Source organism: Ambystoma mexicanum, chromosome 5p (genome assembly GCF_040938575.1).
Source record: "Ambystoma mexicanum isolate Mex_15411 chromosome 5p, UKY_AmexF1_1, whole genome shotgun sequence".
In the NCBI taxonomy this organism is placed as follows: Eukaryota; Metazoa; Chordata; class Amphibia; order Caudata; family Ambystomatidae; genus Ambystoma; species Ambystoma mexicanum.
In genome coordinates, this window is record NC_090930.1 from 968726604 (window position 1) to 968749524 (window position 22921).

Consider the following 22921-nt stretch of genomic DNA (forward strand, 5'->3'; position numbering starts at 1 on the left):
ACCATGGTCAGGGGCTTTGCTAGGGGGGGATGTGGGGGCTATAGCCCCAGATCTTTTGGCTGTAGCCCCGGATAGAAGCTCAGGAGCTACAGCCAAAATACTAGCTAGCCCCGAGTCCTGACAGCCTGGACTTTAGCTTAGCCCCAGATCTTTTCCAGACCTAGCAACTCCCCTGACCATGGCTGAAAGTGCAGTCTGCCTTACAGCTTCTGCCAGTGAAGGAACGCCAGGAATATCCAAAGAGGGAAGCAATATCCCTCCCCTTGACTTCTCCCAGGGAACGGAGGAAGAAAGAAATTCAGAGGACCTTCCAGCTGCTTCAGAACCGGCACTCAGCCAGCACAGAGCATGCTCTGCTAGGCTCTGCAGCAAACTCCCTAGACAGGGAGTGCCAGAAGCTCTCTGAAGCCGAAACCAAGGACAAGGCAGCTCCCTGCAACACACTCCCTAGCTGTGGACTGTTCGTCTTTAGGGACAACACAAGCCCATTGAAGACACTGGGAGAAGTGCAACGACAAACACCTGTCAACCTTAAAGGACATTCTTGAGCCAGTCGAGTTCCTCAATCCGCAACCGACTGCAACACTGACCGCTGTCAAGCTACTATCGTTGAAAGAAACCCGAGACATCTTGACCAGTGCTTCAGAACTGCCAATCAGCACAGAGAGAGATTCCTGACCCAGAGTCACCATGAAGTCCAGCCTGCAACTATTAATCAAGCTTTGGTCACCATCTTGATGCCTGATAACCATCACTGACTCCTGTCTCAAACTCTGTCACATAAGCCTGCAAAGCACCCTGAAGCTGACTCGACCCTGTTGAGCACCAATAACTACAGCAAAAGGTACATTGTGGTTCTGTCCCTATGGTCCTTCCCAGAAGTCACCTAGAGACTTTATAGGACAAGTTTCCCCTGCTGCTGAAGTCATGAAGCCTTAACAAACTATTGAGGTTATTAACCTTACCAACTACCCTCCTGTCTATATAGACAGGAGGGTAGTATCTAGAGTGCATCCCTTTTCCATCTTAGAAACTGTCTGTCCTCTGCATTCCTTTACAGGGTGGGTTGTATTCCGTAGTATTATTAGACTGTTGTGATAATAATAAAGTAGATATGTTTAAACAACTTTGACTGGACACTCCTTTGGGTAATAATTGTATTTTCAGTGTTGAAAATATCCAACAATCCACAACCTTTAGAGGAGACAAGCCTGCCATTACGTCTGTGTTACCAAAATTGGACAAGGAGGTTTAGAAATTTAATTGTATGCTTGTTCAATCAAATCTGTTCTGATCCATTCTGGTGTATTAGAGGTGTGGGGCTGATTGATGGTTTGGAAACCGATATTCAACCCCGGACCATTGGCACCACATTCCTCACATTGGTGGCAGATGGTCAGATCTAGCCTTGCAAACAGCTTTTCAGCTACAGGAGGTGGAAGAGATACTGTGGGGTGCAGCCCTGATGAGTCGCTTACCAACACGGACTGATGCAATTCTTCAGTTAACTCCTGAAAAAAGCCTGTTTATGAGAGCATAGAGGCAGCCCTTCTCAGGAAGTTCTGCAAAACCCCAGAACAGTATCTCAAGAGCTTCAGAGAGCTTGGAAAGAAAAGTTGGCTGACATTTGAAGCATTCACACATTTGTCGTTTAAACATCTGAGCGGGTGGGTGTCTTGCAACAAAATTGACACATTAAGTACAATTTTATTGCGTGATAGTATGTCTTGAGGAATTGTGAGGTCAACCTACAGCAGCATATTATGGACAAGACTACTACAGACCCAAGGAGCTTGCAAAGGCTGCCGACAGGTTTGTGAGTACTCTAGTATAGAAAAAGCTCAGGTGAGCACACCAAAACCAGAGAGAAATCCACTGACAAAAAGTTAACAGGAATGGGAAGGACAAAGGTCCAACCCATTCTTCTTCCAAGTCAGGTCCCAAAAAGCCTAAAAGGAAATTCCACAAGTTTAGTTCTGCCGTGCACCCAGAAAAGATTGCAGGCACCACTGGCATTGGGACACCTGCTTTCTCACAACATGTAAGGAGCTGGGCCATAGGAAAGGGGATCCTGCTTGCAAGGGCTTACCCAAGCAAGCCATAGTGCATATTGGACTCATGAAGGAGGCCATCATTAGTGTGGGCCTCCTAGAGCAGGACTTCCCATCAGACCAAGGAGTGTCTGAATGTGGACTGGTGGCATTGAGTAGGAACGGTACTGGATCTCCAGTAAAAGGAACCAGTTCCCAACAATGCTCAGATGTTCTTAGAATATGTGTATATCAATGGATACAAAACTCCTGCGGTCAGAGGCACTGCGGCTAGCATCACTGCTGTCACACAGCAGTGGATACAGCCAGGATGGTATTTTGCTGGGCCTGATTGTAAAGACAATGTCTGTCCTCTGCATTACTTTACTGGGTGGGTTGTATTCCATAGTGTTATTAGACTGTCTGTTGTGATAATAAAGTAGATATTTTTATATAACCTTGACTGGACTCTCCTTTTATCATTGGGTGATCATTGCATTTCCGCTGTGTTGCAAATAACTAACAAATCCCAACCTTTAGAAGAGAAGCCTGCCGTTCCATCTACATTACCAAAATTAGACAAAGAGTTTTAGAATTTTAATTGTATGCTTGTTTAATCCAATCTGTTCGGATCCATTCTGGTGTATTAGAGGACCGGGGCTGATTTATGATTTAGAAACTGATATTCACCCCTAGACCACTGTTACCCTGGAATTTGATTTGTCACACTGCAACTTAGAGAGAGGAGAACACGTGAGTATGAGATGCCGGAGGACCGGTGCATTCAGACGCGGGAAGAGTCTCTGGTCGACAGAGAGGAATAAGCAACGCAGTGGTGGCGTGACCACAAGCTGGATGTGGGGGGCAGGACGTCACAGCAACAACACTGATACCACACATACAGGAAGCTTGGGCCACTTCCAATAAACAGCTCCAGTATGAAGAAGGAGTCTGATGTGGACACAAGACCATGAAGCCAAGAAGTAGAGCGAGAAAATATCATCCCAAGCAAGAACCGAGCCCAACCACCAACCCATCCCAGTCAGAAATACACTAAATCATGGCTAAAAGGATGATATGGGAGCTGGATCAAATAACGAGTAATCCAGAGAGGGAAGAGTTATTGTAAGAAGCTTGTACCTTGTCCCAGTGCGCAGGACGAGTTATCAAATAAGCAACAACCAAGAAGTGAAAACCCTACAAGAGAAGGGCGGAATCCACACAGCTGTTGTATAACCAGTAAGAGAAGAGATACTCAAACTAGAGGTGAAAAGCCTAGAAGAGAGGTGCTGAATCAATACAGCTGGTTAAAAACCAATCAGAAAAGAGACACTATAATACGGACAATTGACAATAATAGAAGTTTAGAAAAGGGCAAAGGAAAACCCTATCTCAATACTCCTAGAGGGAAGACCTGGGAGGAAACTATATAAAACAATATAACCCTGATCATGTACTCCTGAAGGAAGGCATGTGTGAGGAAACTGTAAGCAACCATACAACTCGGTCAAGTACTCTTAGAGAGAAGCCTGGGAGGAAATCATGGAGGATATTTAAAAAAATCGGGTGACAAAGTACGAGAGAGAAAAGTGTTCTTGAGGAACTACAAGGATTGATAGCAGAGACTATCTGTCCCGCCGAGAGGTGTTATGATTCAAGATACTATTAAATGAACTGGAGGAGAGCACAGGTGAAGATAAATAATTCCCTTGGTCTATTTTAAGTTAGTTAGAATTAGGGGCAGGGCAAAATAGGGTATTTTGGATGAAGGACATATTTTCTTATGGACTTCATGACCACGGACAAGTACCTTTAGTTTCTTTAGATAGGTAGGGTATTCCCTGTAACGATAGGAAAAGTTAGGCCTTTTACTTATAATTTACATTAAAAGAAGCTGAACCATGTCTTCTGAGTGTCCAACTCCTTCGTCCAGCCTGCCACAGTTGGTAGTGTGGCTCTACTCTTACTTGGAGGGGGAATGATGGTCTGGAATCAAAATGAATATCAGGCCTAGACAAATCTTTATGTATAAAGCGGAATGTATGTATGTGTGGGTATCCAGACATTGCATCAAAAACATAGTATCGAATGCAAAAGCATCGGAAAAAAAATGCATTGAAAAAATTCATTTTTTGTAGGTAAAGGTTTTTTTCACTATAATGGGTTTAAAGGGGGTAAAAAAAAACAGGGGCTGGGGAGGGAATCCCCCCAATTAATTTTTTTTTTTTTTAAAAAGGCATTTTTTCGATGCATTTTTTTCGATGCTTCTGCATTCGATGGTTTTGCATTCAATGCAACCACTAGGAAACGTATGTGTGTGTATGTTTGTCCAGCTATACAAATCCACACCATTGAACCCACATCTACCAAATTTTGCATGGATTCCTCACTTGTCTGGGGCAAGATTGTAGTCTATGTTTGGATGCAAAAAGTGTAATCCGTAAACACCCTCATTCACTGATGATCACCCCCAATTCACTACAGTCGGTACTAGAAGGAGGCAACATTTGGAAAAGTGTCTGAAGCAAAATGTTCGATGTGTTGGTTATTCCTCTGACATTTTTTACTACTGTATACAGTTCGAAAGTGTTTATCAAAATTTTTTTATGGAAAAGTACAATTTATCAATCTTTCTTGGGCACTTTCTCAAATGTGCTGATGCCATTGAGTGACTGAAACATGCCACACAAAAAACGATATTTACATGGAAAAGCTCCATCTGATGCAAAGCAAAAATCAATATCAAGAGCTTCTGAAACACAACAACAAACAGCAGCATGACTTGCCGACCAGAGGACAAGAGCAACTTTCTAAAGGGCAGGACAAGATGCCAGAGCAAACTGATGCAAGACTTGCTGACATGAGGACAAGAGCAACATCCTCCAGGGCACATGAGACAAACCTCGATCAGGACACAGGCAACGCCGGTTACCCTAGCTAGTACTCATTAAAATACACCTCTCATAATACACTGTAAAATGGCTATTACATTTAATTAAGTATTGTATTAAGCTAAAAACACTATCAAATAAGCACTTTGTGGAAATATACTGACAATCACATATGTACACAGAGAAAAAACAGTAATGGTTTAACAATGTTCACTAATCACTTCATTAGGCCAATACAGAGGACACAACCCTGGCGGGAAGTAGCAAATGTATATGGATTAGAAAGGATGCAGGAAAAAGAGTTAAACAATTAGGAATTCGAAAAAAAAGTGCCACAGATTAGTAAAACAGGACTAGGAATAGTACTGGTCGTATGAGGTCCCAGGTCACATCAAACAGATGATGACAATTAGATACATTGTCATTATTATGTACAATGCAGGTCAGGACCGGAAGGAGTTCTCCAGGAAGGTCAGTAGTGGCCGGCAAAGATGGCTCCAACAGGGAAGGCCATAGGAAGCAAAGAAAGTGCTCAGCAAGGGATCTATGTGATCACTACGCCACACACAATGTCAACTATTAAATTTCTGAATTCCATTATGGCGCGGCGATCACATGGATCACTGTGACCTGCATCCCCATAACCCTCCCCCCTAGCCACATACCTTTTCGGCAGCAAACAGTAAAGTGTGTCAGTGTCTCTCATCCGACCCTGCAGAGTCAGTTCTTGGCCACTAACGTGAGTCTGAACTGGTGTTGCAAGATCCTTTTTCTTTTTTTAACTTTATTTTATTTATTGTCCCCCGCTACCATTTATGGAAGAGAGGGACACCCCCACAATCCCCGACCCCAACTACAACGACAAAGGCGCAGTAATGAAGAGGTCACAATTTTCGGGGCGACATTTTAATATTGTTCCCTCAGCAAGGACTCCACGACCACACGGAGCCGGGATGCACAGGACAATGGCGGCAGAAGCCTATAGGTTATGGCCCCACCAGTATCTTCATCTATTCCTGAACTCAAACGAGTTCAGGAACAGATCTGAGGAAGAACACAGTCTTCCACAGATATATACATTCATCAGGGGCTGGCTAAGCCAGCTCAGAGGCATGCAGCATTCAAACCTTGGAATCCAGACATTCGGGACAGGACAGCACAGCCAAATGACTAACCGCTGCATCACACACACACACACATTTGTGGATTAGGAAGTCTGGAAGGCCTTAAAACAATTTACACTGGCTTAAAAGCCAATGAAGGATGCCTTCTTGGGCTCAGGATGAGCCTACATCAGCAAAACAGCCATTCTGGCTGTACCTTATGATACACATTCGCAAAGAAAATCTGCAAACCAAAATGGCTGGAAAAGAGACTTCAAAAATTCATTGGCACTCCATGTATGCTACTAATGCAGTACAACAGGCTGCAACCATGGCATACCCAGAGCAAAAGTGCAGTTGCCACTATCCTTCTCTCCAACACACGTCCAAAGTGATAGAACCACCTGGGCATTGTAATGGGTGCAGAAAAAGCACTCGATGTGGTAGCCATTTGGGCAGCTGCAGAGCAGATATCAGAAAAGGTTTGCAGTGACAGGGAAACTTCAGCATACGTTCTTCTGGTTGCCAAACCATAGACGGCAGAAAATTATTAGGTGACCTGCAAAACTAGGCACAATTCCTGGTTCAGAGCCGACCTCCAGAATATGCGGGCAAAAAAGTCACTGTCAAAACCATCTGGCAAAATTCCCCTTCATCAGCTAACAAATCCAACTACCTTCTCTTTGCCAAGAAATACAAACAAGCCATCCTAACAGCCAAAACTACTTCCCTCTCAAATAGGATCTCCAAAGCCCAATCACGTGAACTATTTTTTATGCTACGTTAACATTAATCTTCCATCACTCCTATTACCAACTTCACCAAAGATGACACCTGGTGCCAACATTTCTAAGATACCCTCAGCAATAAGATCACCACCCTTCAGGCAAAAAGTTAAACTAAGACAGCATCTATGCAGGCAAAAGCACATAAACTGGAGCCTAGTCTCACCCGACCCCCAACCCACACCCCTCTATCCTCATGCCTGTCATAGAAGCAGAAATCTCCACCCTCATCGCCAGACTGAAGCCTTTCCACTGCCTGTGTGGCACCTGCCCAGCCCCCTTCATTAAGGACTGTGCTACAGCCCTAACCCCCCCATCATCACTGCATTTATCAACTCCTCATCTGCTAACAGCTTTTTCCCACCCAACCTCAAGGAAGCACGAGTGTCACCACTCATTAAAATATCCTCCCTCAATCCCACCATTCCTACCAAATACAAACCCATCACCATGGTCCCTTTCCTTCCAGAAATTCTAGATCGTGTGGCATACATTCAGATACAAGCCTACCTAAAGTTACACAAGATCCTGAGCTCACATCAGTCAGGCTTCTGTCTGGGAAATGGCAGTGAATCTACCCCTCCTGGACCTTAAAAACCAGTTGAAGACACTGCAATGCTTCCTCTCCTCACAAAACCGCCTGACTATAGCCAGAGCAGTAATAGGCTCTCATCTTGATTATTGTAGCTCCCGTCTCGCTGGCACATCAGAGCGCAACCTGAAAAAGCTCCAGACCATCCAGAACGATGCCATCTGAGCAGCCATGGGTCTTTCTAACTCAGTACACTCTTACCTGTCACAGGGGACTTCCAAAAACAACTCAGCTAGGCCAACTAGAGTAATCTACATCCACCTACTTTCCACCCTGCATTGCTGCATGACTGTGGAATAAGCTACCTCCTCACCTACTCTCTGAGAACTCGTACCGGCCTTTCAGAAAACAACTAAAAGCAATCTTATTCCACTGATACTGCACTGGCCTACCATGTAACAGTTGAACTCTTATTTATTCCTAAGACTGTGTACCTGGTATAGAACTGTTTAACAAACTATCCACCCTTCCCTCCCTCCTATTTACTCATCCTCTTCACCCTTCCTCGCCCCTCCCCCTGCTGATTAACCAGCACCTTGATGCCTGTGGGTGTTGCATGCTCTTCAAATGTAAAAATAAATCTTTATATATAAAAGCCAAAAGTTGTGTGTGGGTTTGTGGCAAAGCACTGTTCCTTTTACAATTCCACATATTTTCACCAATCTGCACCACATTTTGTACAGTTACCTGTTAGGACCCTCTGGACAATACAGGCTATAGGACATGTGGACACCTCACCCCTTTCCTTGGATTTCAGTACGAGTCAAAATTAGTTTGTGGCTTAGCGAAGCATTGTTCCTTATACAATTCCACACTGTATCACCAATCTGCACCAAATTTCGCAAAGTTACCTGCAAGGATCCTCCAGACATTACTGGCTAAATGACATTTGAGCACCCCACCCCTTTCCCCAGATTCTGGCAAAACTCTGAATTTGTGTGTGGGTTTGTGGCTTGGCGAAGCGTTGTTCGTTATAACATTCCACACCATTTCACCAATCTGCATCAAATTGCGCATATTTACCTGTTAGGACACTCTGGATATTACTGGCTACATGACATTTGGACACCCCACCCGTTCCTCCAGGTTTCAGCACCATTGCACATGAGATGGTTACCTGAAATCAGCGAAACATCAATGTGGTCGTAGAAGGACCAGTCCCGACACGAAGAACAAAAGTGAATGTCCCTGTGGGACCTCAAAAAACACATTTCAAGGCCCTAGTATGCATGATTTCTGAGATATTTGCACCACAATGCACCACAACAAACTGCACCATGCCAGGGTGAGGCAACAGGTGGGGAGATAGCACAGAAGGTCCCAGTATGCAGCAGCACACCAACTCTCACCTCCACCCAAAGTCTGCCCCGGGGTATGTCAGCCAGCCACAATCGCCCATTCTCAGTACAGTTTACTTCAGGGTGCAAAACATATGAAGCGATAAGCAAATAGGAACAGTGACCTACAGGATCATTGATTTTCAACAATTGATGAGTGTTATCATGTCTTTCTACAGAGCCTGTTCATAGGACGGCTACTTTTGCGAGTAAATAAATAAGAACCCCAAAAAATGTAATTATGGCCTAACAGTGAGGTCAGCCTGTTTCTACAAATATTTTTGGGAACTGTGTGTAAGGACTTCACTGCCCAGAGAAATCAACTAAACCTAAGGAAACTATTCTCAGACCTGTTTTCCAGGATCCTCAACGTACAGTAAAGCTTGGTTTGCTTTTTGATAGCATGACTGGGCTCAAGGACTACAGATGCATTAAGGACTAGATGATGGGGTTCGAACAATTGAAATGCCAAGTAGACACGCAATAAAGAGAATGAGATCCAGGCAGAAAAATGTATACAAAATAGCAAAACCATATTAACGAGAATGCGCTAAAATTATGAGGGCAGAACTAAAGAAGCTAAACTATTTAAATAGAAATGTCGTAGTCTTGACAATTCACAGGGGCCAATTTACAAGGAAGTTACTATGTATAACTCTGACTTACTCCTCAAGATGTCTATTTGGTTGACAAAGTTCTTACTATGAGTAACTCTAGTTTACTCTTGACAAACTCTACATCAGTCAGTAGTAGGTCAAGAGTTACTGATGTTAAATCAAAGAGCCCTCTCTGACTTTAAGTCAAGGGTAAGTCGGAGAAAGCTCTTCATGAATAAATGTCATAGGATTTAGGGTCATGGTCCTAGAAGGACATTCTTTTTTCTAAAGACCTTTAACATATTTGCCAATTGAGAAATATTACAATGACCATGCTCAAGGCTGATGCCCAACACGGAGGGTGGCTAGCTGGAACTTGGTTAGCTGTTTGCACAGTCAGCAAAGTTAACTTGACACCTAGAGCCTGATACATAATGATTTGTTTTGAGGAAAATTATGATATGTCCATAAAAAAATCTACAGATGTCTGGAGCTTCTTTGTGGTGCTCTTGTGTAAAAAGATGACATTTGCTGAAGTTAGCTTTGAAGACGCTCAAGTCAAGGCACCTCCATAGTTTTCTCTGTACAAGTGTTTCTGAATATGGTATGTGATAAAGTCCCCCGTTTTATTCTAGGGACATCCAGTGCGATGACCCAGAGGGGTGATATGGGGAATCCCCTGGTCACCCTCACTTAGCTCCATCACTGGGCAGGGGACAGTCACGTGCTGGTTCAAAATGCTACTGGCTCTTTAAGGGTCTTGTAAAAAGATCCACAACCTTACAGGAGGTGGTGCACCCCCTATCAAAAGCAGGCTCAGCATGATGTAGAACATGATCATCACCGAAGTTATGATAACACCCCTGAGGCACTTACACTGCTCTCGATGCACCCTGCTGTCAACATGGCTCTCTTGAAGTCTATGGATGCAAAAACTCATGCAGGCTGGAAGCAAGAGGGAAGAAGAAATATCATGAAGAGATACGAAGTCATCCATCGGTGGAAGGAGAGTGATACCAAGAAGTGGCAGGGTGAAGATATCATGAGTTGGTAGGAGGTCATTAGTGGGTGGTAGAAGGAATACCTTAGGAAGTGGTAGAAGGGAGATACCAAGAGGTGGTAGGATTGTTTAAATGTGTTTATTTATTGGGCACTTGTATGGCTGTGATACACAAGCGTTTACAGGTGCCACAAGACAAGATGGGGGTGGGAAACAAGAGAAGAACAATCAAAAAACGGTTATATTGGCCTTTTGACAATTCTACTGTGCAAGTGCTTGAGAAGGTGGAAAATGCAGGAGGTGAGGGGGTAGAGGGAGGGAGGTGCAGAAGTGCTTGGAGGGCCAAGAAGGCAAGTGCCAAGGAAAAAGGGGGAAAGGAAGGAGGAGTGCTGTGGGCAGGGTGGACCAAGTTGGGCTAGTCTGGGAAAGGGAGCCACAGTGCAAGTGCTGGCAAAGGATGCCGGAGCGACAGGTGGGGGTAGGTCTGGCCCCTGTATGACTCTGAAGTCACGAGCAGGTGGTAGGATGGAGACATCATGAGATAGTAGAAGGAAGATACCAAGAGGTAGGAGGGAGACTCCAGGAAGTGGTAGCAGAAAGATCTGAGTGGGTGGAAGAAGAATGTCCTGAGGTTTGTCAAATGGGTAGATAGGAATGATAGGTCATGATTTGCTCAAGGTAGGGGGTAGTATTCAGACCATGGTCAGAAGAAATTAAGGCCATGGTTGGAGGAATAATTAACATGTGGCACAGTGTCAAGGAGAAGCAGGCTTCGAGGGGGCGTAGAGAGGTGATGAAGAGGGAAGGGATCTGGATGCAAGGCCAGCAATGTGATAAGGCTCTCTTGGGCTTGGCCTGCGTAAGTTGAGGCCAGCAAGCTCAGAAGTCTCTATCTCAAAGTGGAAGAGCAACTTCAGTAATAGCTTCATCTCGTAGAGAGACATAGTGATGCCTACAGGTCCTACTAGGAGGAGTGGAGGTGGTCACATACCACCAACACAACTTGCTTTACAAATGTTTGCACTTATTTAGCAATTTTGTCGTTTCCCTCATGCTCTGGTTTTAAGAAGTGATTAACTTTATTTAGCCACCCGGTAAACCACTTGCTTCCTTTAGGTTAACTAGTAATTTCTATGGCCTGGTTGTATTGGATGTTCTTAGTTGGCAAGATCGAGTTGACTGGTTGATTACAAAATCAAATGAGAATTTGCCATGCCAACTCGTTATAGGAATCCAACCGGTACTTCTAAGAGGTACACGTGCCCTTCATCTATGCAGGATCCAGCAGTAATAGTTATGTGATGCCCTTTGATGTCCAGAAAAGCATGCATGACATACTGAAAGGATCAGAGTAAGTGTACGCTTCACTGATTTATGCAACCAACTCACTGTACAAAGGGCTCAAGGGTGCTGATGTCCTTCTACTGGATTTGCTGTCTCTGACCCAGGAGGGCCTCCGTACTGGAATCGCTGCTAGCCACGTCCCCCTGCAATACAAGACCTCAATCCCTGACCTGCAGCCTGAAGCCCGTGGGATCAAAAGCACAGGTGTTCCACGGCCTTGGGGGGGGGGGGGGGGGCGGGCCACCATAGATGCCCACGGTCTCCCTTGACTGTTTAGACTGCATTAACCCAGGGGGTCTACAAAGGTGGAGAACTGTGCAAAGCAACTGCTCAGGAACTCTCCAAGGAGTGTGCCCTGAGGATCCAGAGAGATCACACAAAGGAAAAGGAGCAGCGGAGGGGAGCAGTGACTGTGCATACGCATGCTGCGCATTTAAACATGATCAATCTACACCCAGCGTCAAAATCAGCAAGGCTCCAGAGGCGCGTGCAGGGGGTCAATATATCTACTCAAAGTCCCCAAATTGGCCCCTAAACAGCAGGTACCCAGGAACGCACTTTTAAATAAATGTACACTCTGGCTGAGGGTAGTAAGGGTTTAGGGAAATCCCCAGATAGGCTCTGCTCGGATCAACCATAGAACTGGTGAAGCACCAAAAACCCAATCAAACTTGAAGTAAAAGTTATAACAAGGTTTCAGTAGGTTATCCTACAGAGGGTTCCATGTCATTCCATCGCACGTTTTTTTTTCGCTGCATTTTTTGCCACGAAAACTCATCTAAATTTCTTTTTATTCTTTTTGGGGGGGTTACCCCCCAAATCCCGCTTCTCACCGATTTGAAATCTAGTCCCGAAACACCCAGAAACCTTATATCCATCTACCCACCCCCCATATTTTTTGATGGGTTGTTTTGCGGTAAAAAATCTGCGGCAGAAAATGCAGCAAAAAAAAAAAAAAAGATGAATGGACGTCGTACCCCTAAAGAGTGATCATTAATGGTGTAGCAGCCGGAGGGATCCCCAATCTGAATATTAGTTGCAGTTGGAGGTCATGCCCAGAATTCCTCTTGATGTCTACCAGGAATCCATGTGTACAGAGATTCCTGGGGTTACATTTACTCTCTAAATACTCTGTATGTTTTCTTCAGTTCAGCCACCTACAATTTTTGATTTAATTCCCGGAAGACATGATCCTCACCATTTCTGAGGCCCTGTTTTTAATTCATTGTGTAATTCAATTCTGTTTGGATTTGTAACCTTTCAAACAAAAAATTAAGAATTTGAATTGTATGTGCAGTTCATCTGTGATCATTTTTCCTATAACAGGGCTCCCTCTCTCATCGAGCTGTTTCAGTTAGTTTCTTGTAGTCCCCAACAAAGGATTGAGAATCGTTATGTCCTCAAACATTGCGACCACCCTGGGTTCACAGGGGACTTGATGAGGCACTTTTGTTCCCTTTGAGCGCTGGTCTTTCATAAAGGGATCAAGTCGTCCTAAAAATTAAAGTGGGGGACTTATCAACAAACGCAATGGGAAGTGACGTTGTCAGAAATTAGCATATCAAGGTGAAATATGCACATTTCATTAAATTGGCTTTGCATAATCTCCCAAGTTGCACCGGACTAATGGCATTTGCCTTTCATAAAATCAACACACAAAAAACCAAGAGAAGTTATTTTCTTCTAATAGTATTTTTGAAAACGTTAAAAGGTGTGCATGTTTTAAACTCCAAGAACCAATACAATTGTTTTCCCTGGAACTTGCAGTACCGCAATGAGACATTTCACCATTATGTTAATTTTCACACACACACCAACACACACACACACACACACACACACACCAACACACACACACACCCACACACCCACACACACCACTTAAGACATTGGCATGCTGTGGTCTGCTGGACCGCAACACTGTTTGATCATTAACCTTGTATATACTCGAATGCTGAGGCAAGCATGGCAATGCAGAATCAGGCCACGTGGTACTTGCATAAGGAGTCCGGTTTGCGTGTATTAATAATATTTACTTTATCAGTATTGCTCCATTTGTGTTAACCCTTCCTAAAATGACGGCTTGCATTGAATCAACTGTGATCAAACATCGGCACACAATGCACCTCCCAAGCAAAGGTCAGATCACTGAGAATGATGGTGAGCTCTCATGCACTTTGCGCTAATAGTATTTGTGCACGCCCAATTGCATTAATGCTAGTGAAAATGCCAATTCTACGAGTGCTAATGCAATTTTGCTTCTGTGAACACTGCAGGGAAACCCACGGAAATGCATTCCCTCTCCTCCTTTGTTGGATAATCTGGCGCCTGGTGTCTCCTCAACTAGACTTTCCAAATGAGAACTTCTCCTGCTCCCTTTGGGAGGACTGGCCCTCAAGGGTCTGTAAAAGAGACATGGTTTAAATCTCCCCTGCTTAGGCAAATGAAAAATAGACATCTGTTATCAGCCCATTAATCAGTACCTAGTAGTGTGTTCATTTGCTCAAAAGCAAGTCATCTCGATATTGTGCATAATGCTAAATTCATATTAGATTGACAATTTAAACAAGATCATACATAATTAAAAGTGTTTTCATGAGACAATATGCCTATTATGATTGTAGTGAGTTGTGTCAGTCTTGGTTCTGATTTCAAGCTGCCACCGTTTGCTGTCATCGTATTTGACTTCACTGCACGCTGCGACGTCATTTAGGGATCGCCAGGGGTCTCCCTTGCTAACCCTGTGGTCTCCCTTGCTACCACCAAAAAAAAACAAATATTTTTTTACTAATTGAAGCTCCTGGGCTGTGGCTAATGCCATGTGCCTCTTTGATTCTAGAGTGGCTGACTTTCCTGTTCAGGCTTCTAAAAAAAAAAAAAAAAAAAAAACAGGGGGTTCCACAAGTGTAACACTTTGAATAGTGACCCTAAATAAGAAAGAATAGGAATAATAAATAATTTGTCTTTCTGGAATTCTAAACAAAAATTGCTAGACTCATTAAAGGTTTATTTCAGGCACACTTCAGGGGGTGAGTCCCTGATTTAGTCTGCTCTTAAACACCTCAAATTCACAATGCAGACAAAATCCTCCAAAAAGCATTTAGAGTAGAATAAGCATCCATTTCATATTATGTATTTTGCTTTTCACGAATTGCAGTTAAAGCATGTTATTTTCTGCCGATACATGTGGTCCATTCTTGTATGAAATGTATTTCACGTTACAGTGATATTGTAACCATATGTTTCCTAGTGTACTTAGAAACAATGCTATGTGTGACCACTTCCTGTTTTGTCAAGGGGTAAACGGTCGTTCCATTGCTTCCTGTGAGGTCACTTCAGTGTGGGGCCAAATGACATCACTTCCTGTGATGTCATCAGAGGTCAAGGGTCATGTGATGTCACTTCCGCTAACAGTGGCATTTTGGTGAAATGACATCCGTGCCGCACGATCCTTTTACAGATGGTGAACAGTTCACAAACACTATGCTTTGAATTGCATGTGAGTATGCAGTGAAAGATGCTACTTACTTGCAAGGAAATTATTTTGCTGCATAAGCTCATGGGCCTTGACCTCCAGTTCTTCTGTTGAGTTGAATGGCTGGAAGCGATCCAGGCGCACACACGAAGAGATATTCACCATGAGCTGGGACAACATGTTGACTTGCTGGGTAACTGTGCTGTTCAGAATCTGGTTCATTCTGCTACCTGGAGGAATTACAAAAAAAGACAATATCTGGTCTATGGTTTCTTCGGTGCACACGCTGCTTCTTCTACAAACATCCATCTCCTAACGTGTGCTTTGTGGGGAGGCATGTGTGCAGTGTGTTGCGCGCCCAAAGAAACCTACTATATGCTGGTCTTCAAAACGGATGTCATTTCTTATCGTGAAATTCATTAATTAAAATAGCAGATATGATTTATGTTTGCTGGGTCGTGTATTTGACCTAGGTGTATAATCAAACAATGTCAGGAGCTGAGCATGTTTGAAAACACCCGTGATGTATGTTAAACCGAAAGTCCAAACATATTTAATTGGGAAACTTGCAAAGCATGAAATGAAAAATGCCTGTGGGCCTTCCACCACTGGCTGATGGTATGAATTGATTTCTTCCCTTTAAATTAGAAATGATTAGAAATGAGTGTCATGTCAGACATTGTCCAATAAAAAAAAAAGAATAGACATGCATGTTATTGCAGATGTTAAGGTGCTGCCACTATAACTATCTTGGGCAACACGCTATGCCCTACAACGATTTTAGACATTCTGGATGACACCAGACAAACTGTGCTTTATTTCTCAATCAAACCTATAAATAATGGCTTTTAATGGCAAGGACTATAACGTGTATTATTAATTTGCGGTGGGAGATGGAGAGGTCGGAAAAAATCAGTACTTTCATATTAAAAAAAGACGTGTTGATCCCTTCAGACATGGGCCTGATTAATGCATTGAAATCAGAGGCAGCTGTTCACGTTAATGTCTGGAGAGGACCGCCTGCCCCCTCCTACCCAGATAGGCCGCCACTAGATCCACACTTAGACAAATAGCCCTTCGCTACGGTGTCTCCTGGATAACCACGGAAACGAACCTCGGAAACATCTCCCTAAATTGCTCTATAAACCATTTCTATGGAGCGGTGGGACACAGCTGATCCAATCAATGGGATGGGATTCTGAGCGCGGTGAGGCAACTGTATGGAGCTCTTTACACTATTCCCTAAGAAATAAATACATTAAGGATGTGGAAAAATACTTTTTTAAAATGCAACCACCTCGGACTGTCTGTGCTCGCAAGAACAACAACAGCTTCAATGGCAACCGCCACATGACTTCAGTCTGTAAATATGTCATTTTTGGTGGCAATAATACATTTACCAGTGCAATAATTCAATGAAGGTTACAATGTTCACTTCCTTAAAGCCCCATTTTGAGTTGGTGGGTCAATGAGTTGCAGAAGAACATGACGTCCAGTGATAAAGTTGGCAAGGAATATGTTGCCATGCAGAGATGTTTACCCAAATTTGCACCTTGAATAAAATCAAGCACTTTCCCCAAATATTCTAGGATTGGGGTTTAAAATAGTAAATAACTAGTTCAGGAATATGTTGGGGAAGGCTTTTTAGGATTCAGGAAATTAAAATAATCTCTCTTGTGACATTCTCCCAGCAACCTTTGCACACACAACCAAGAACACATATGGCACAATATTGTGTTAAGGGCAGTTTTTAGGTTCTGGGCACCTTAGTGGCGTCCTACTGAAAGAAATTATTTGTCCTTGCTTCCTGAAGATTGCCAGTCATGGAGCAACTATAGCCTGATTTTTGGGGGGAGGACTTCCAGGTGCTGATGCCGGGAACTCGAAATGCTTCAGTCCTTTACATTTGTATTTATATATCGGGGGGGGGGGGGTAGGGGGTAGTGCAGGAATGTGATCTGCGAAGTGTGGCGTACACACAGGCACACTAGTTGTTATCCCTCAGGTATTTAGGGGCAGTATCATGAACAAATGCATAGGGCAAACGGGTTAGATTAGATACAATTCTGCTTGCCACGGATATGCCAATGCAGGCTCCTCCTGGTCACAGAAACAGGTTTCCCTCTTCTCAGACCCCCTGCCAGTCCTGCACTGGCTTCTGTGTTCCCTGAAGGTGTCCCAGAAGACCAACTGTTAGGTCACATCAGGGCTCCAGCAAGAGTCCGTAAAGGTGTTCACTAGCACCCCAAACACATCGTATTAATGCATTTTAGCTGAAAGTGGAAATATTAGTCTTAGCAGGGTGTATCGGGAAATTGTGCTCATTGTACCTAGGTTTGCTGGTCAAAATGCATGTTCGTTTATTATACCTAATAAGTCAAATAGGTTATCAGAATTTGAGGGAACAGCAGAATCATCAAAAAAGCAACAGTTCTCAACCACCCACATTTTCCACTTATCTCAGCTTTCCATAAATTCTTCAAAAGAGACACAGTCATCGTAAACTGAGCGCATATTGGTGTACCTCCTACAAAAGGATGAACAATGGTCCCTTTCCTGGGGCCATTGAAAAAGAGGCCACATAGACATCAAACATGAATGAGGAGTGCAGGAACTCCAGGTGTCTACACTGGGGCCTGGCATGGCTCGGGCTGGTGGTACATTATTGCCCCCGAGTGCCCTTGAATGCAGCGATTGTGGCTAAAATAGTGAGCAAACATGCCAATCTTTAAGGTAAACAGGCATGATCGCTTCCACAAATGATTTATAATCTGTGTAACAATAACGTGTCCGGGAGATATGAAAAAGACTCCCAGATTCAATTTGAACCTTGACTGAGGTCTCCGTAGGGAATTCAACTCTCAGAAGCTATTTCTCATGGTGATTTACTTCACTGATTTACCTTGTGGCTTCTTACCAAAGCCAAAAGCTACCCATCCTCTCCCTTCCATTACTTCCCCTAGGGTTCCCCCTACCCCTCAGGTATATCAATACCCTTTTTGCAGCCTGAAGGTAATTTCGGCAAAGTTAATTACCCATGTGTAATTTACTTCAGTGAGCAACAGTAGCTATTGTCTTTATTTATTTGCATTTTTTAAGCGCTCACACAGCCCACGGGCATCTAGGCGCTGTTACAGGAATTGTTTGTTTTTTAGTTGCGTAATTGGTTTTTGTCTTAGTTGCGTATTTATAACGTGCTTAAATTCCCAGAGGTTTCTAAGCGTGGACCGGGGGATCGAACCTGTGTTGCTTTGTGTCGTCTTGTTTCCAAGGCGAGCACTTTGCCGTTGAGCTATCCTCCCTGTCCTCCTTTATGCGAAGCAATGTTGCTTTTGGCAATTATCTGGCACAGATGTATAGGGATGATTTACAACTGTGCTGCTTCTTTACTTTGCATTTAAATCCATCCTCACCCAACCTTCGCTGTGCACACGGCATTGTGTAGACAGCCTCCATTCAAAAGTTTGACGTCTTGTCACATCCATGGAGCCTTAGTGGGCAGGAGCAAAGCACAAAGGGTGCACTTCCTACCAGTTATGTGAAGGAAACCTATCTCAGTTTCAATACGAGTAAGGAGCCACATTAAACCCAGCAGTCATTTTAAAAGTTCTCTCAGTGTATGTTATGTATGGGAGCCTCGTAATGCTCTGCAAATTACTTAAATCATAGGTAAATATGATAGGTGTTTGTTATATGCTTCGCCACTAACATGTATGCTGGGAACCACCCCAGGCCTCCACATAAAAGCATTTATAGCACAGTACCTTACTCGGGTGAGGACGTAGTTTTAAAGTATACAATATAAACGTATCTGTCTGGTGCACTGGGACTATAGAGCGACCAAAAGGAGATGCTCTTTGAAAGACCGTTCATCTCTTTCCTCTGTCTCGGTCTCTTTCTCTTTCTCTTTAATGGGTGCTGTTTGGATCCTGGGAACGTATGGAGCATGAGCATGGTCCTGTGCGCTTTCACGCGCAGCAGTTTGTTTGTAGCACGTGTCGGCTCCACAAGGTTGTGGCAGAGGCGCACTGATTTGGTCAACTAGGGTAAAAAAGGTATGGGCAGATTCAAGGTCCAGAAAGATGGAACGATTGTGTGTTGATCTATCGCATGGTATGGACGATTTACTCTCGAAACAGACGTTCGGCTGTGAGCCCTACTTCAACAAGATCGATTCTATGTCCTTTCATCGACATCTGTTTTTATGATGGGTGTTTTGCCGCTGTTTTTTTTTTTACGAAAAACTTAATCGAAATGTATTTTTACATTTTTTTGAGGGGTTCCCCCTCCAAGCCCCAATTAATGTAAATATTTTTATACTCGCAACCCACCCAAACCTTTACATTCCCTTTCTCAGCCCCCAAAAAATGTCGAAGTTTTTCAGAAAAAAACGTGCAGCAAAACACCTGTCGTAAAAACGGGTGTTGATGAAAGGACGCAATACAACATGATCAATTTGAAATATGCACGAGCACGTTATATCGAGTTTAGAACTGGATATTTGAGGGTCTGGTTGCTTACTGGCCAGTGGAAAAATTCAACTGGTATGAAGTGTATACTTTGCGACACCACGAGAGAAGAAACTATGCACTATAGGTTTATCTGTGATGGGCTGAAAGATCGAAGGACTGTACATCTAAAATGTCTTTTTTTTACTGTACAAAATACATACTTTGTCGGAGGCCAACCCATTTTGTAACAGTTCTTGTAATATGGATGCGGTCTATTTTGTACCTAAATATATACATCGGGCGTGGTTAAGAAGACAGTCCCTAGCACCATCTTAGATTTATGTTTGTATAGCTCTATTTTGGCTCTTATTTTATACCATTATCTGTTTATGTAACATCAATCCTTTTATAACTTTTTTATTGTAGTATTTTATGTGGGCAAGTCCATTTATGATTCTCAATTGTATAGGCATCTATTGGAATGAATGGATATTTTGACTTTTATCTATTGTGTTTTATGTGTACCTGAATAGTCGCAATAAAGGAATGATTGATTTGGTCACCATAGGTTTGAGCAGATTTCAGTTGAGGCATACGAGTGGCTTTTTGTGTTAAATTCGCCTTTTGGGGTATTTGGCATTGGGCAACAGACAATGGGCCTCATTACGACCCTGGCGGAGAACCATGGTGCAATTTGCACCATGGTCCATGGCGCTAAGCTGCCAACTCCGCCATGGTGGTTGGCGGACTTACCGCCCCATTCCGACCTTGGCGGGGTGGTAAGTCCCCAATCCTCATTTACCCTTCCCCATTCCCATTTTTGCCCCATAGGGTATAATGGGAGTGGGGAAGGCGTTAATTACGCCACCGTAAATTACGGTGGCGTAATTAACAACAAGTCCCGTAGCGCCATGGATTTTTCCGCCTGCAAAAAGCAGGCGTAAAAATCACCATGGCGCTACGGGAACTCGTAGTCAGGCGGAAAGGGGCGCCATGGTTTACGCCGGCGTAAACCCCTTTCCGCCAGGGTCGTAATGAGGGCCAATGTGAATTGCATATATCCTATAATGTACTTGTTTCAAGAACCAATGCAGCATACACCAGGGTGTGAAGCCCCTCACCAACATCAAGCACGCATAGAGGGTGTTGGTAAATGCCATGCTTAAGGCCTATTCATTTATTGGATGGTGAGTCTTCCAGATTAACCTGACACTAACTCATAAATGATCCCACCAGAGGCACCACACAACAAGTGGAGGCTCTGGCACCGGACAATTCATAATGCAAAGTCTTGTGCTCAGACAGAATAGCCTACATGAATCAGGAGTTCTTGAAACACAGGTAAAATCGTAACACTTCCTGTATAGAGCTGTAGGTTCAATTTGGAAAACACGTGCATTTCTTTAAAAAAGTTGATCATTCAGCTTTCGTCATATTTTATCGGGAAGATATTTGTCCATCGAAAGCAATTGTATATTTCAAAGGGAATTGCTAGACTTTGTTTGATTCATATTTGTAATGAGTTCAGTGAAAGGACAAAATGGCACTAGGAACTTTTGAATGGACCAAAATATATATGTATAGACTGTTTTTATTGCCTAGGCTACATATGGTAATCTTCACTCCCCCTATAATAGGGTTACTCTTTGAATCGAGGTCTCTACGCCTCTCACCAAGACTTTATAATGACATACTTTTTAGGTTGTTGACCTCAAACCCACAGGCTTGCCTGGTTACCTGACCAAAGAGGTAAAGCGGGGAACCAGCATCCTCCTGAAATACCATCCAGAAGCCTCAAACCACTTGTGTGGGCTAGGAGGGTTTTGAGTATTGGGACAAGAGAGGAGACCCAGTATAATCGGTACTACCATACATAATGTAGTCATTACCCCATGGTCTCCTCACTTGTTCCAATCCTAACTGAATCGAGGATATGCCCACAACTAGTCCAGGTGATGATATCTTTGCATCAGAAAACAAGTTAGATAGAAGATAATGGAAAACTACTGGTATATTTCCATCTTTTGTGTCAAAACCTTACAATAAACATACGGCTTGCAGTACTGTACCCCCAAACCTCTCATCAGACAGGCCCACATCAATGTTGTAATGGCAGGAAAAAGAACCAGAAGCCCACGAGGCTGACGTGCACACATTCATCAGTGGAGGTCCCAAACATTCACCCCAAAAGACTCCTAGAGTCTTGTGGATCTGCCTTGAACCAGGAGCGGAGCCCTTTGCCCTGAATGGGCTTTTGCAATGGTAGCCGGAATCCACCGATGAAGGGAGCCCACTGACAGTTTCTGACCCTTTCTTGCCTTGCAATAGGCCACAAATGTTGTGTTCTTGAAAGATTAAACTGCCTTGTGTACATCTAAGGATAAGGGGTCGCCAGTATTTTCCTGAGACACATCTGATTGAAGGGCAGGGAGAGCCACCCTTTAGAGAGAAGAATGAAGGTCACTCGTATGACCCAGAAATAAGGAGGATTACAAACCAGCCCCTGAGATCACCCAGCCTGAGGATAAAAGTAATCATGAATAAGCAAGTTTCTTCCCTGAAAGTCATTCCAACTCACCCTCCATCTAACAAGATGAGGTGCCACAGTCAGGGCTCACAATGAGGAAAGGGTTCTGATCCCAGATCCATACTCATTCCACTGACCAGTTCTTTGGAACCAAAAACTATGATTGCCTCACCCAGAACAGGGCAACCAGAATCCATTCTCCCTTCTCTTGTCCACACATCCTCAAGAGGTTGGTAATTAGCGGAAAGGGGGGGGCATTGAAGCGAATAATAGGCCAATTTACTTCAGTCCTTGCCACTGGATTGTGGGATGTACTGACCCACTCTGCTGTGCTATGCGGCATCACTCTGATAGTTATGGTGCAAGAAACTGCAACAATGGCGGAACAATTCTTGTGCACACCAAACACCTACAAAAACCGCGTTCTGCAACACAACAAAAAGATGGATGCACAACCTGCCACCCATGGGGCATGTGTGGTGGGATAGAGCACACACTACAGAAAATGTGCCAATGGGCTCCATGACCAGCAAACAGAATGCAGAGAGAGAAGCAGCACTTTGCAAATGAAACTCCAAAATGTGCCTACAAATGTCATTTGCTTTGTTGCTAAAAACTCCAAAATGCCTATACACAACACTTCTCAACATTCAAAATCTTGCTGCGCTAAAATTCATGTAATCTTATGAAGCATTGCGAACATACAAAGTCCTAAATGTGAAGAGCAAAACATTTCTTCAGAAAAACTGATCGTCTGTAAACTGACAGCCCCTGTCAAAATCTGTGTGCA

General features: G+C 43.6%; 1 protein-coding gene across 1 annotated transcript in view; it reads right to left on the reverse strand.

The window, feature by feature from the left end:
* The window catches only part of ABCA13 (ATP binding cassette subfamily A member 13), a 2251223-nt gene that overhangs the window by 1821779 nt on the left and 406523 nt on the right, over positions 1-22921 (reverse strand). The window contains exon 16 of the mRNA XM_069613428.1: positions 15207-15383. Within this exon, the coding sequence (XP_069469529.1) occupies positions 15207-15383 (177 nt within the window). The remainder of the gene's footprint in view (positions 1-15206; positions 15384-22921) is intronic.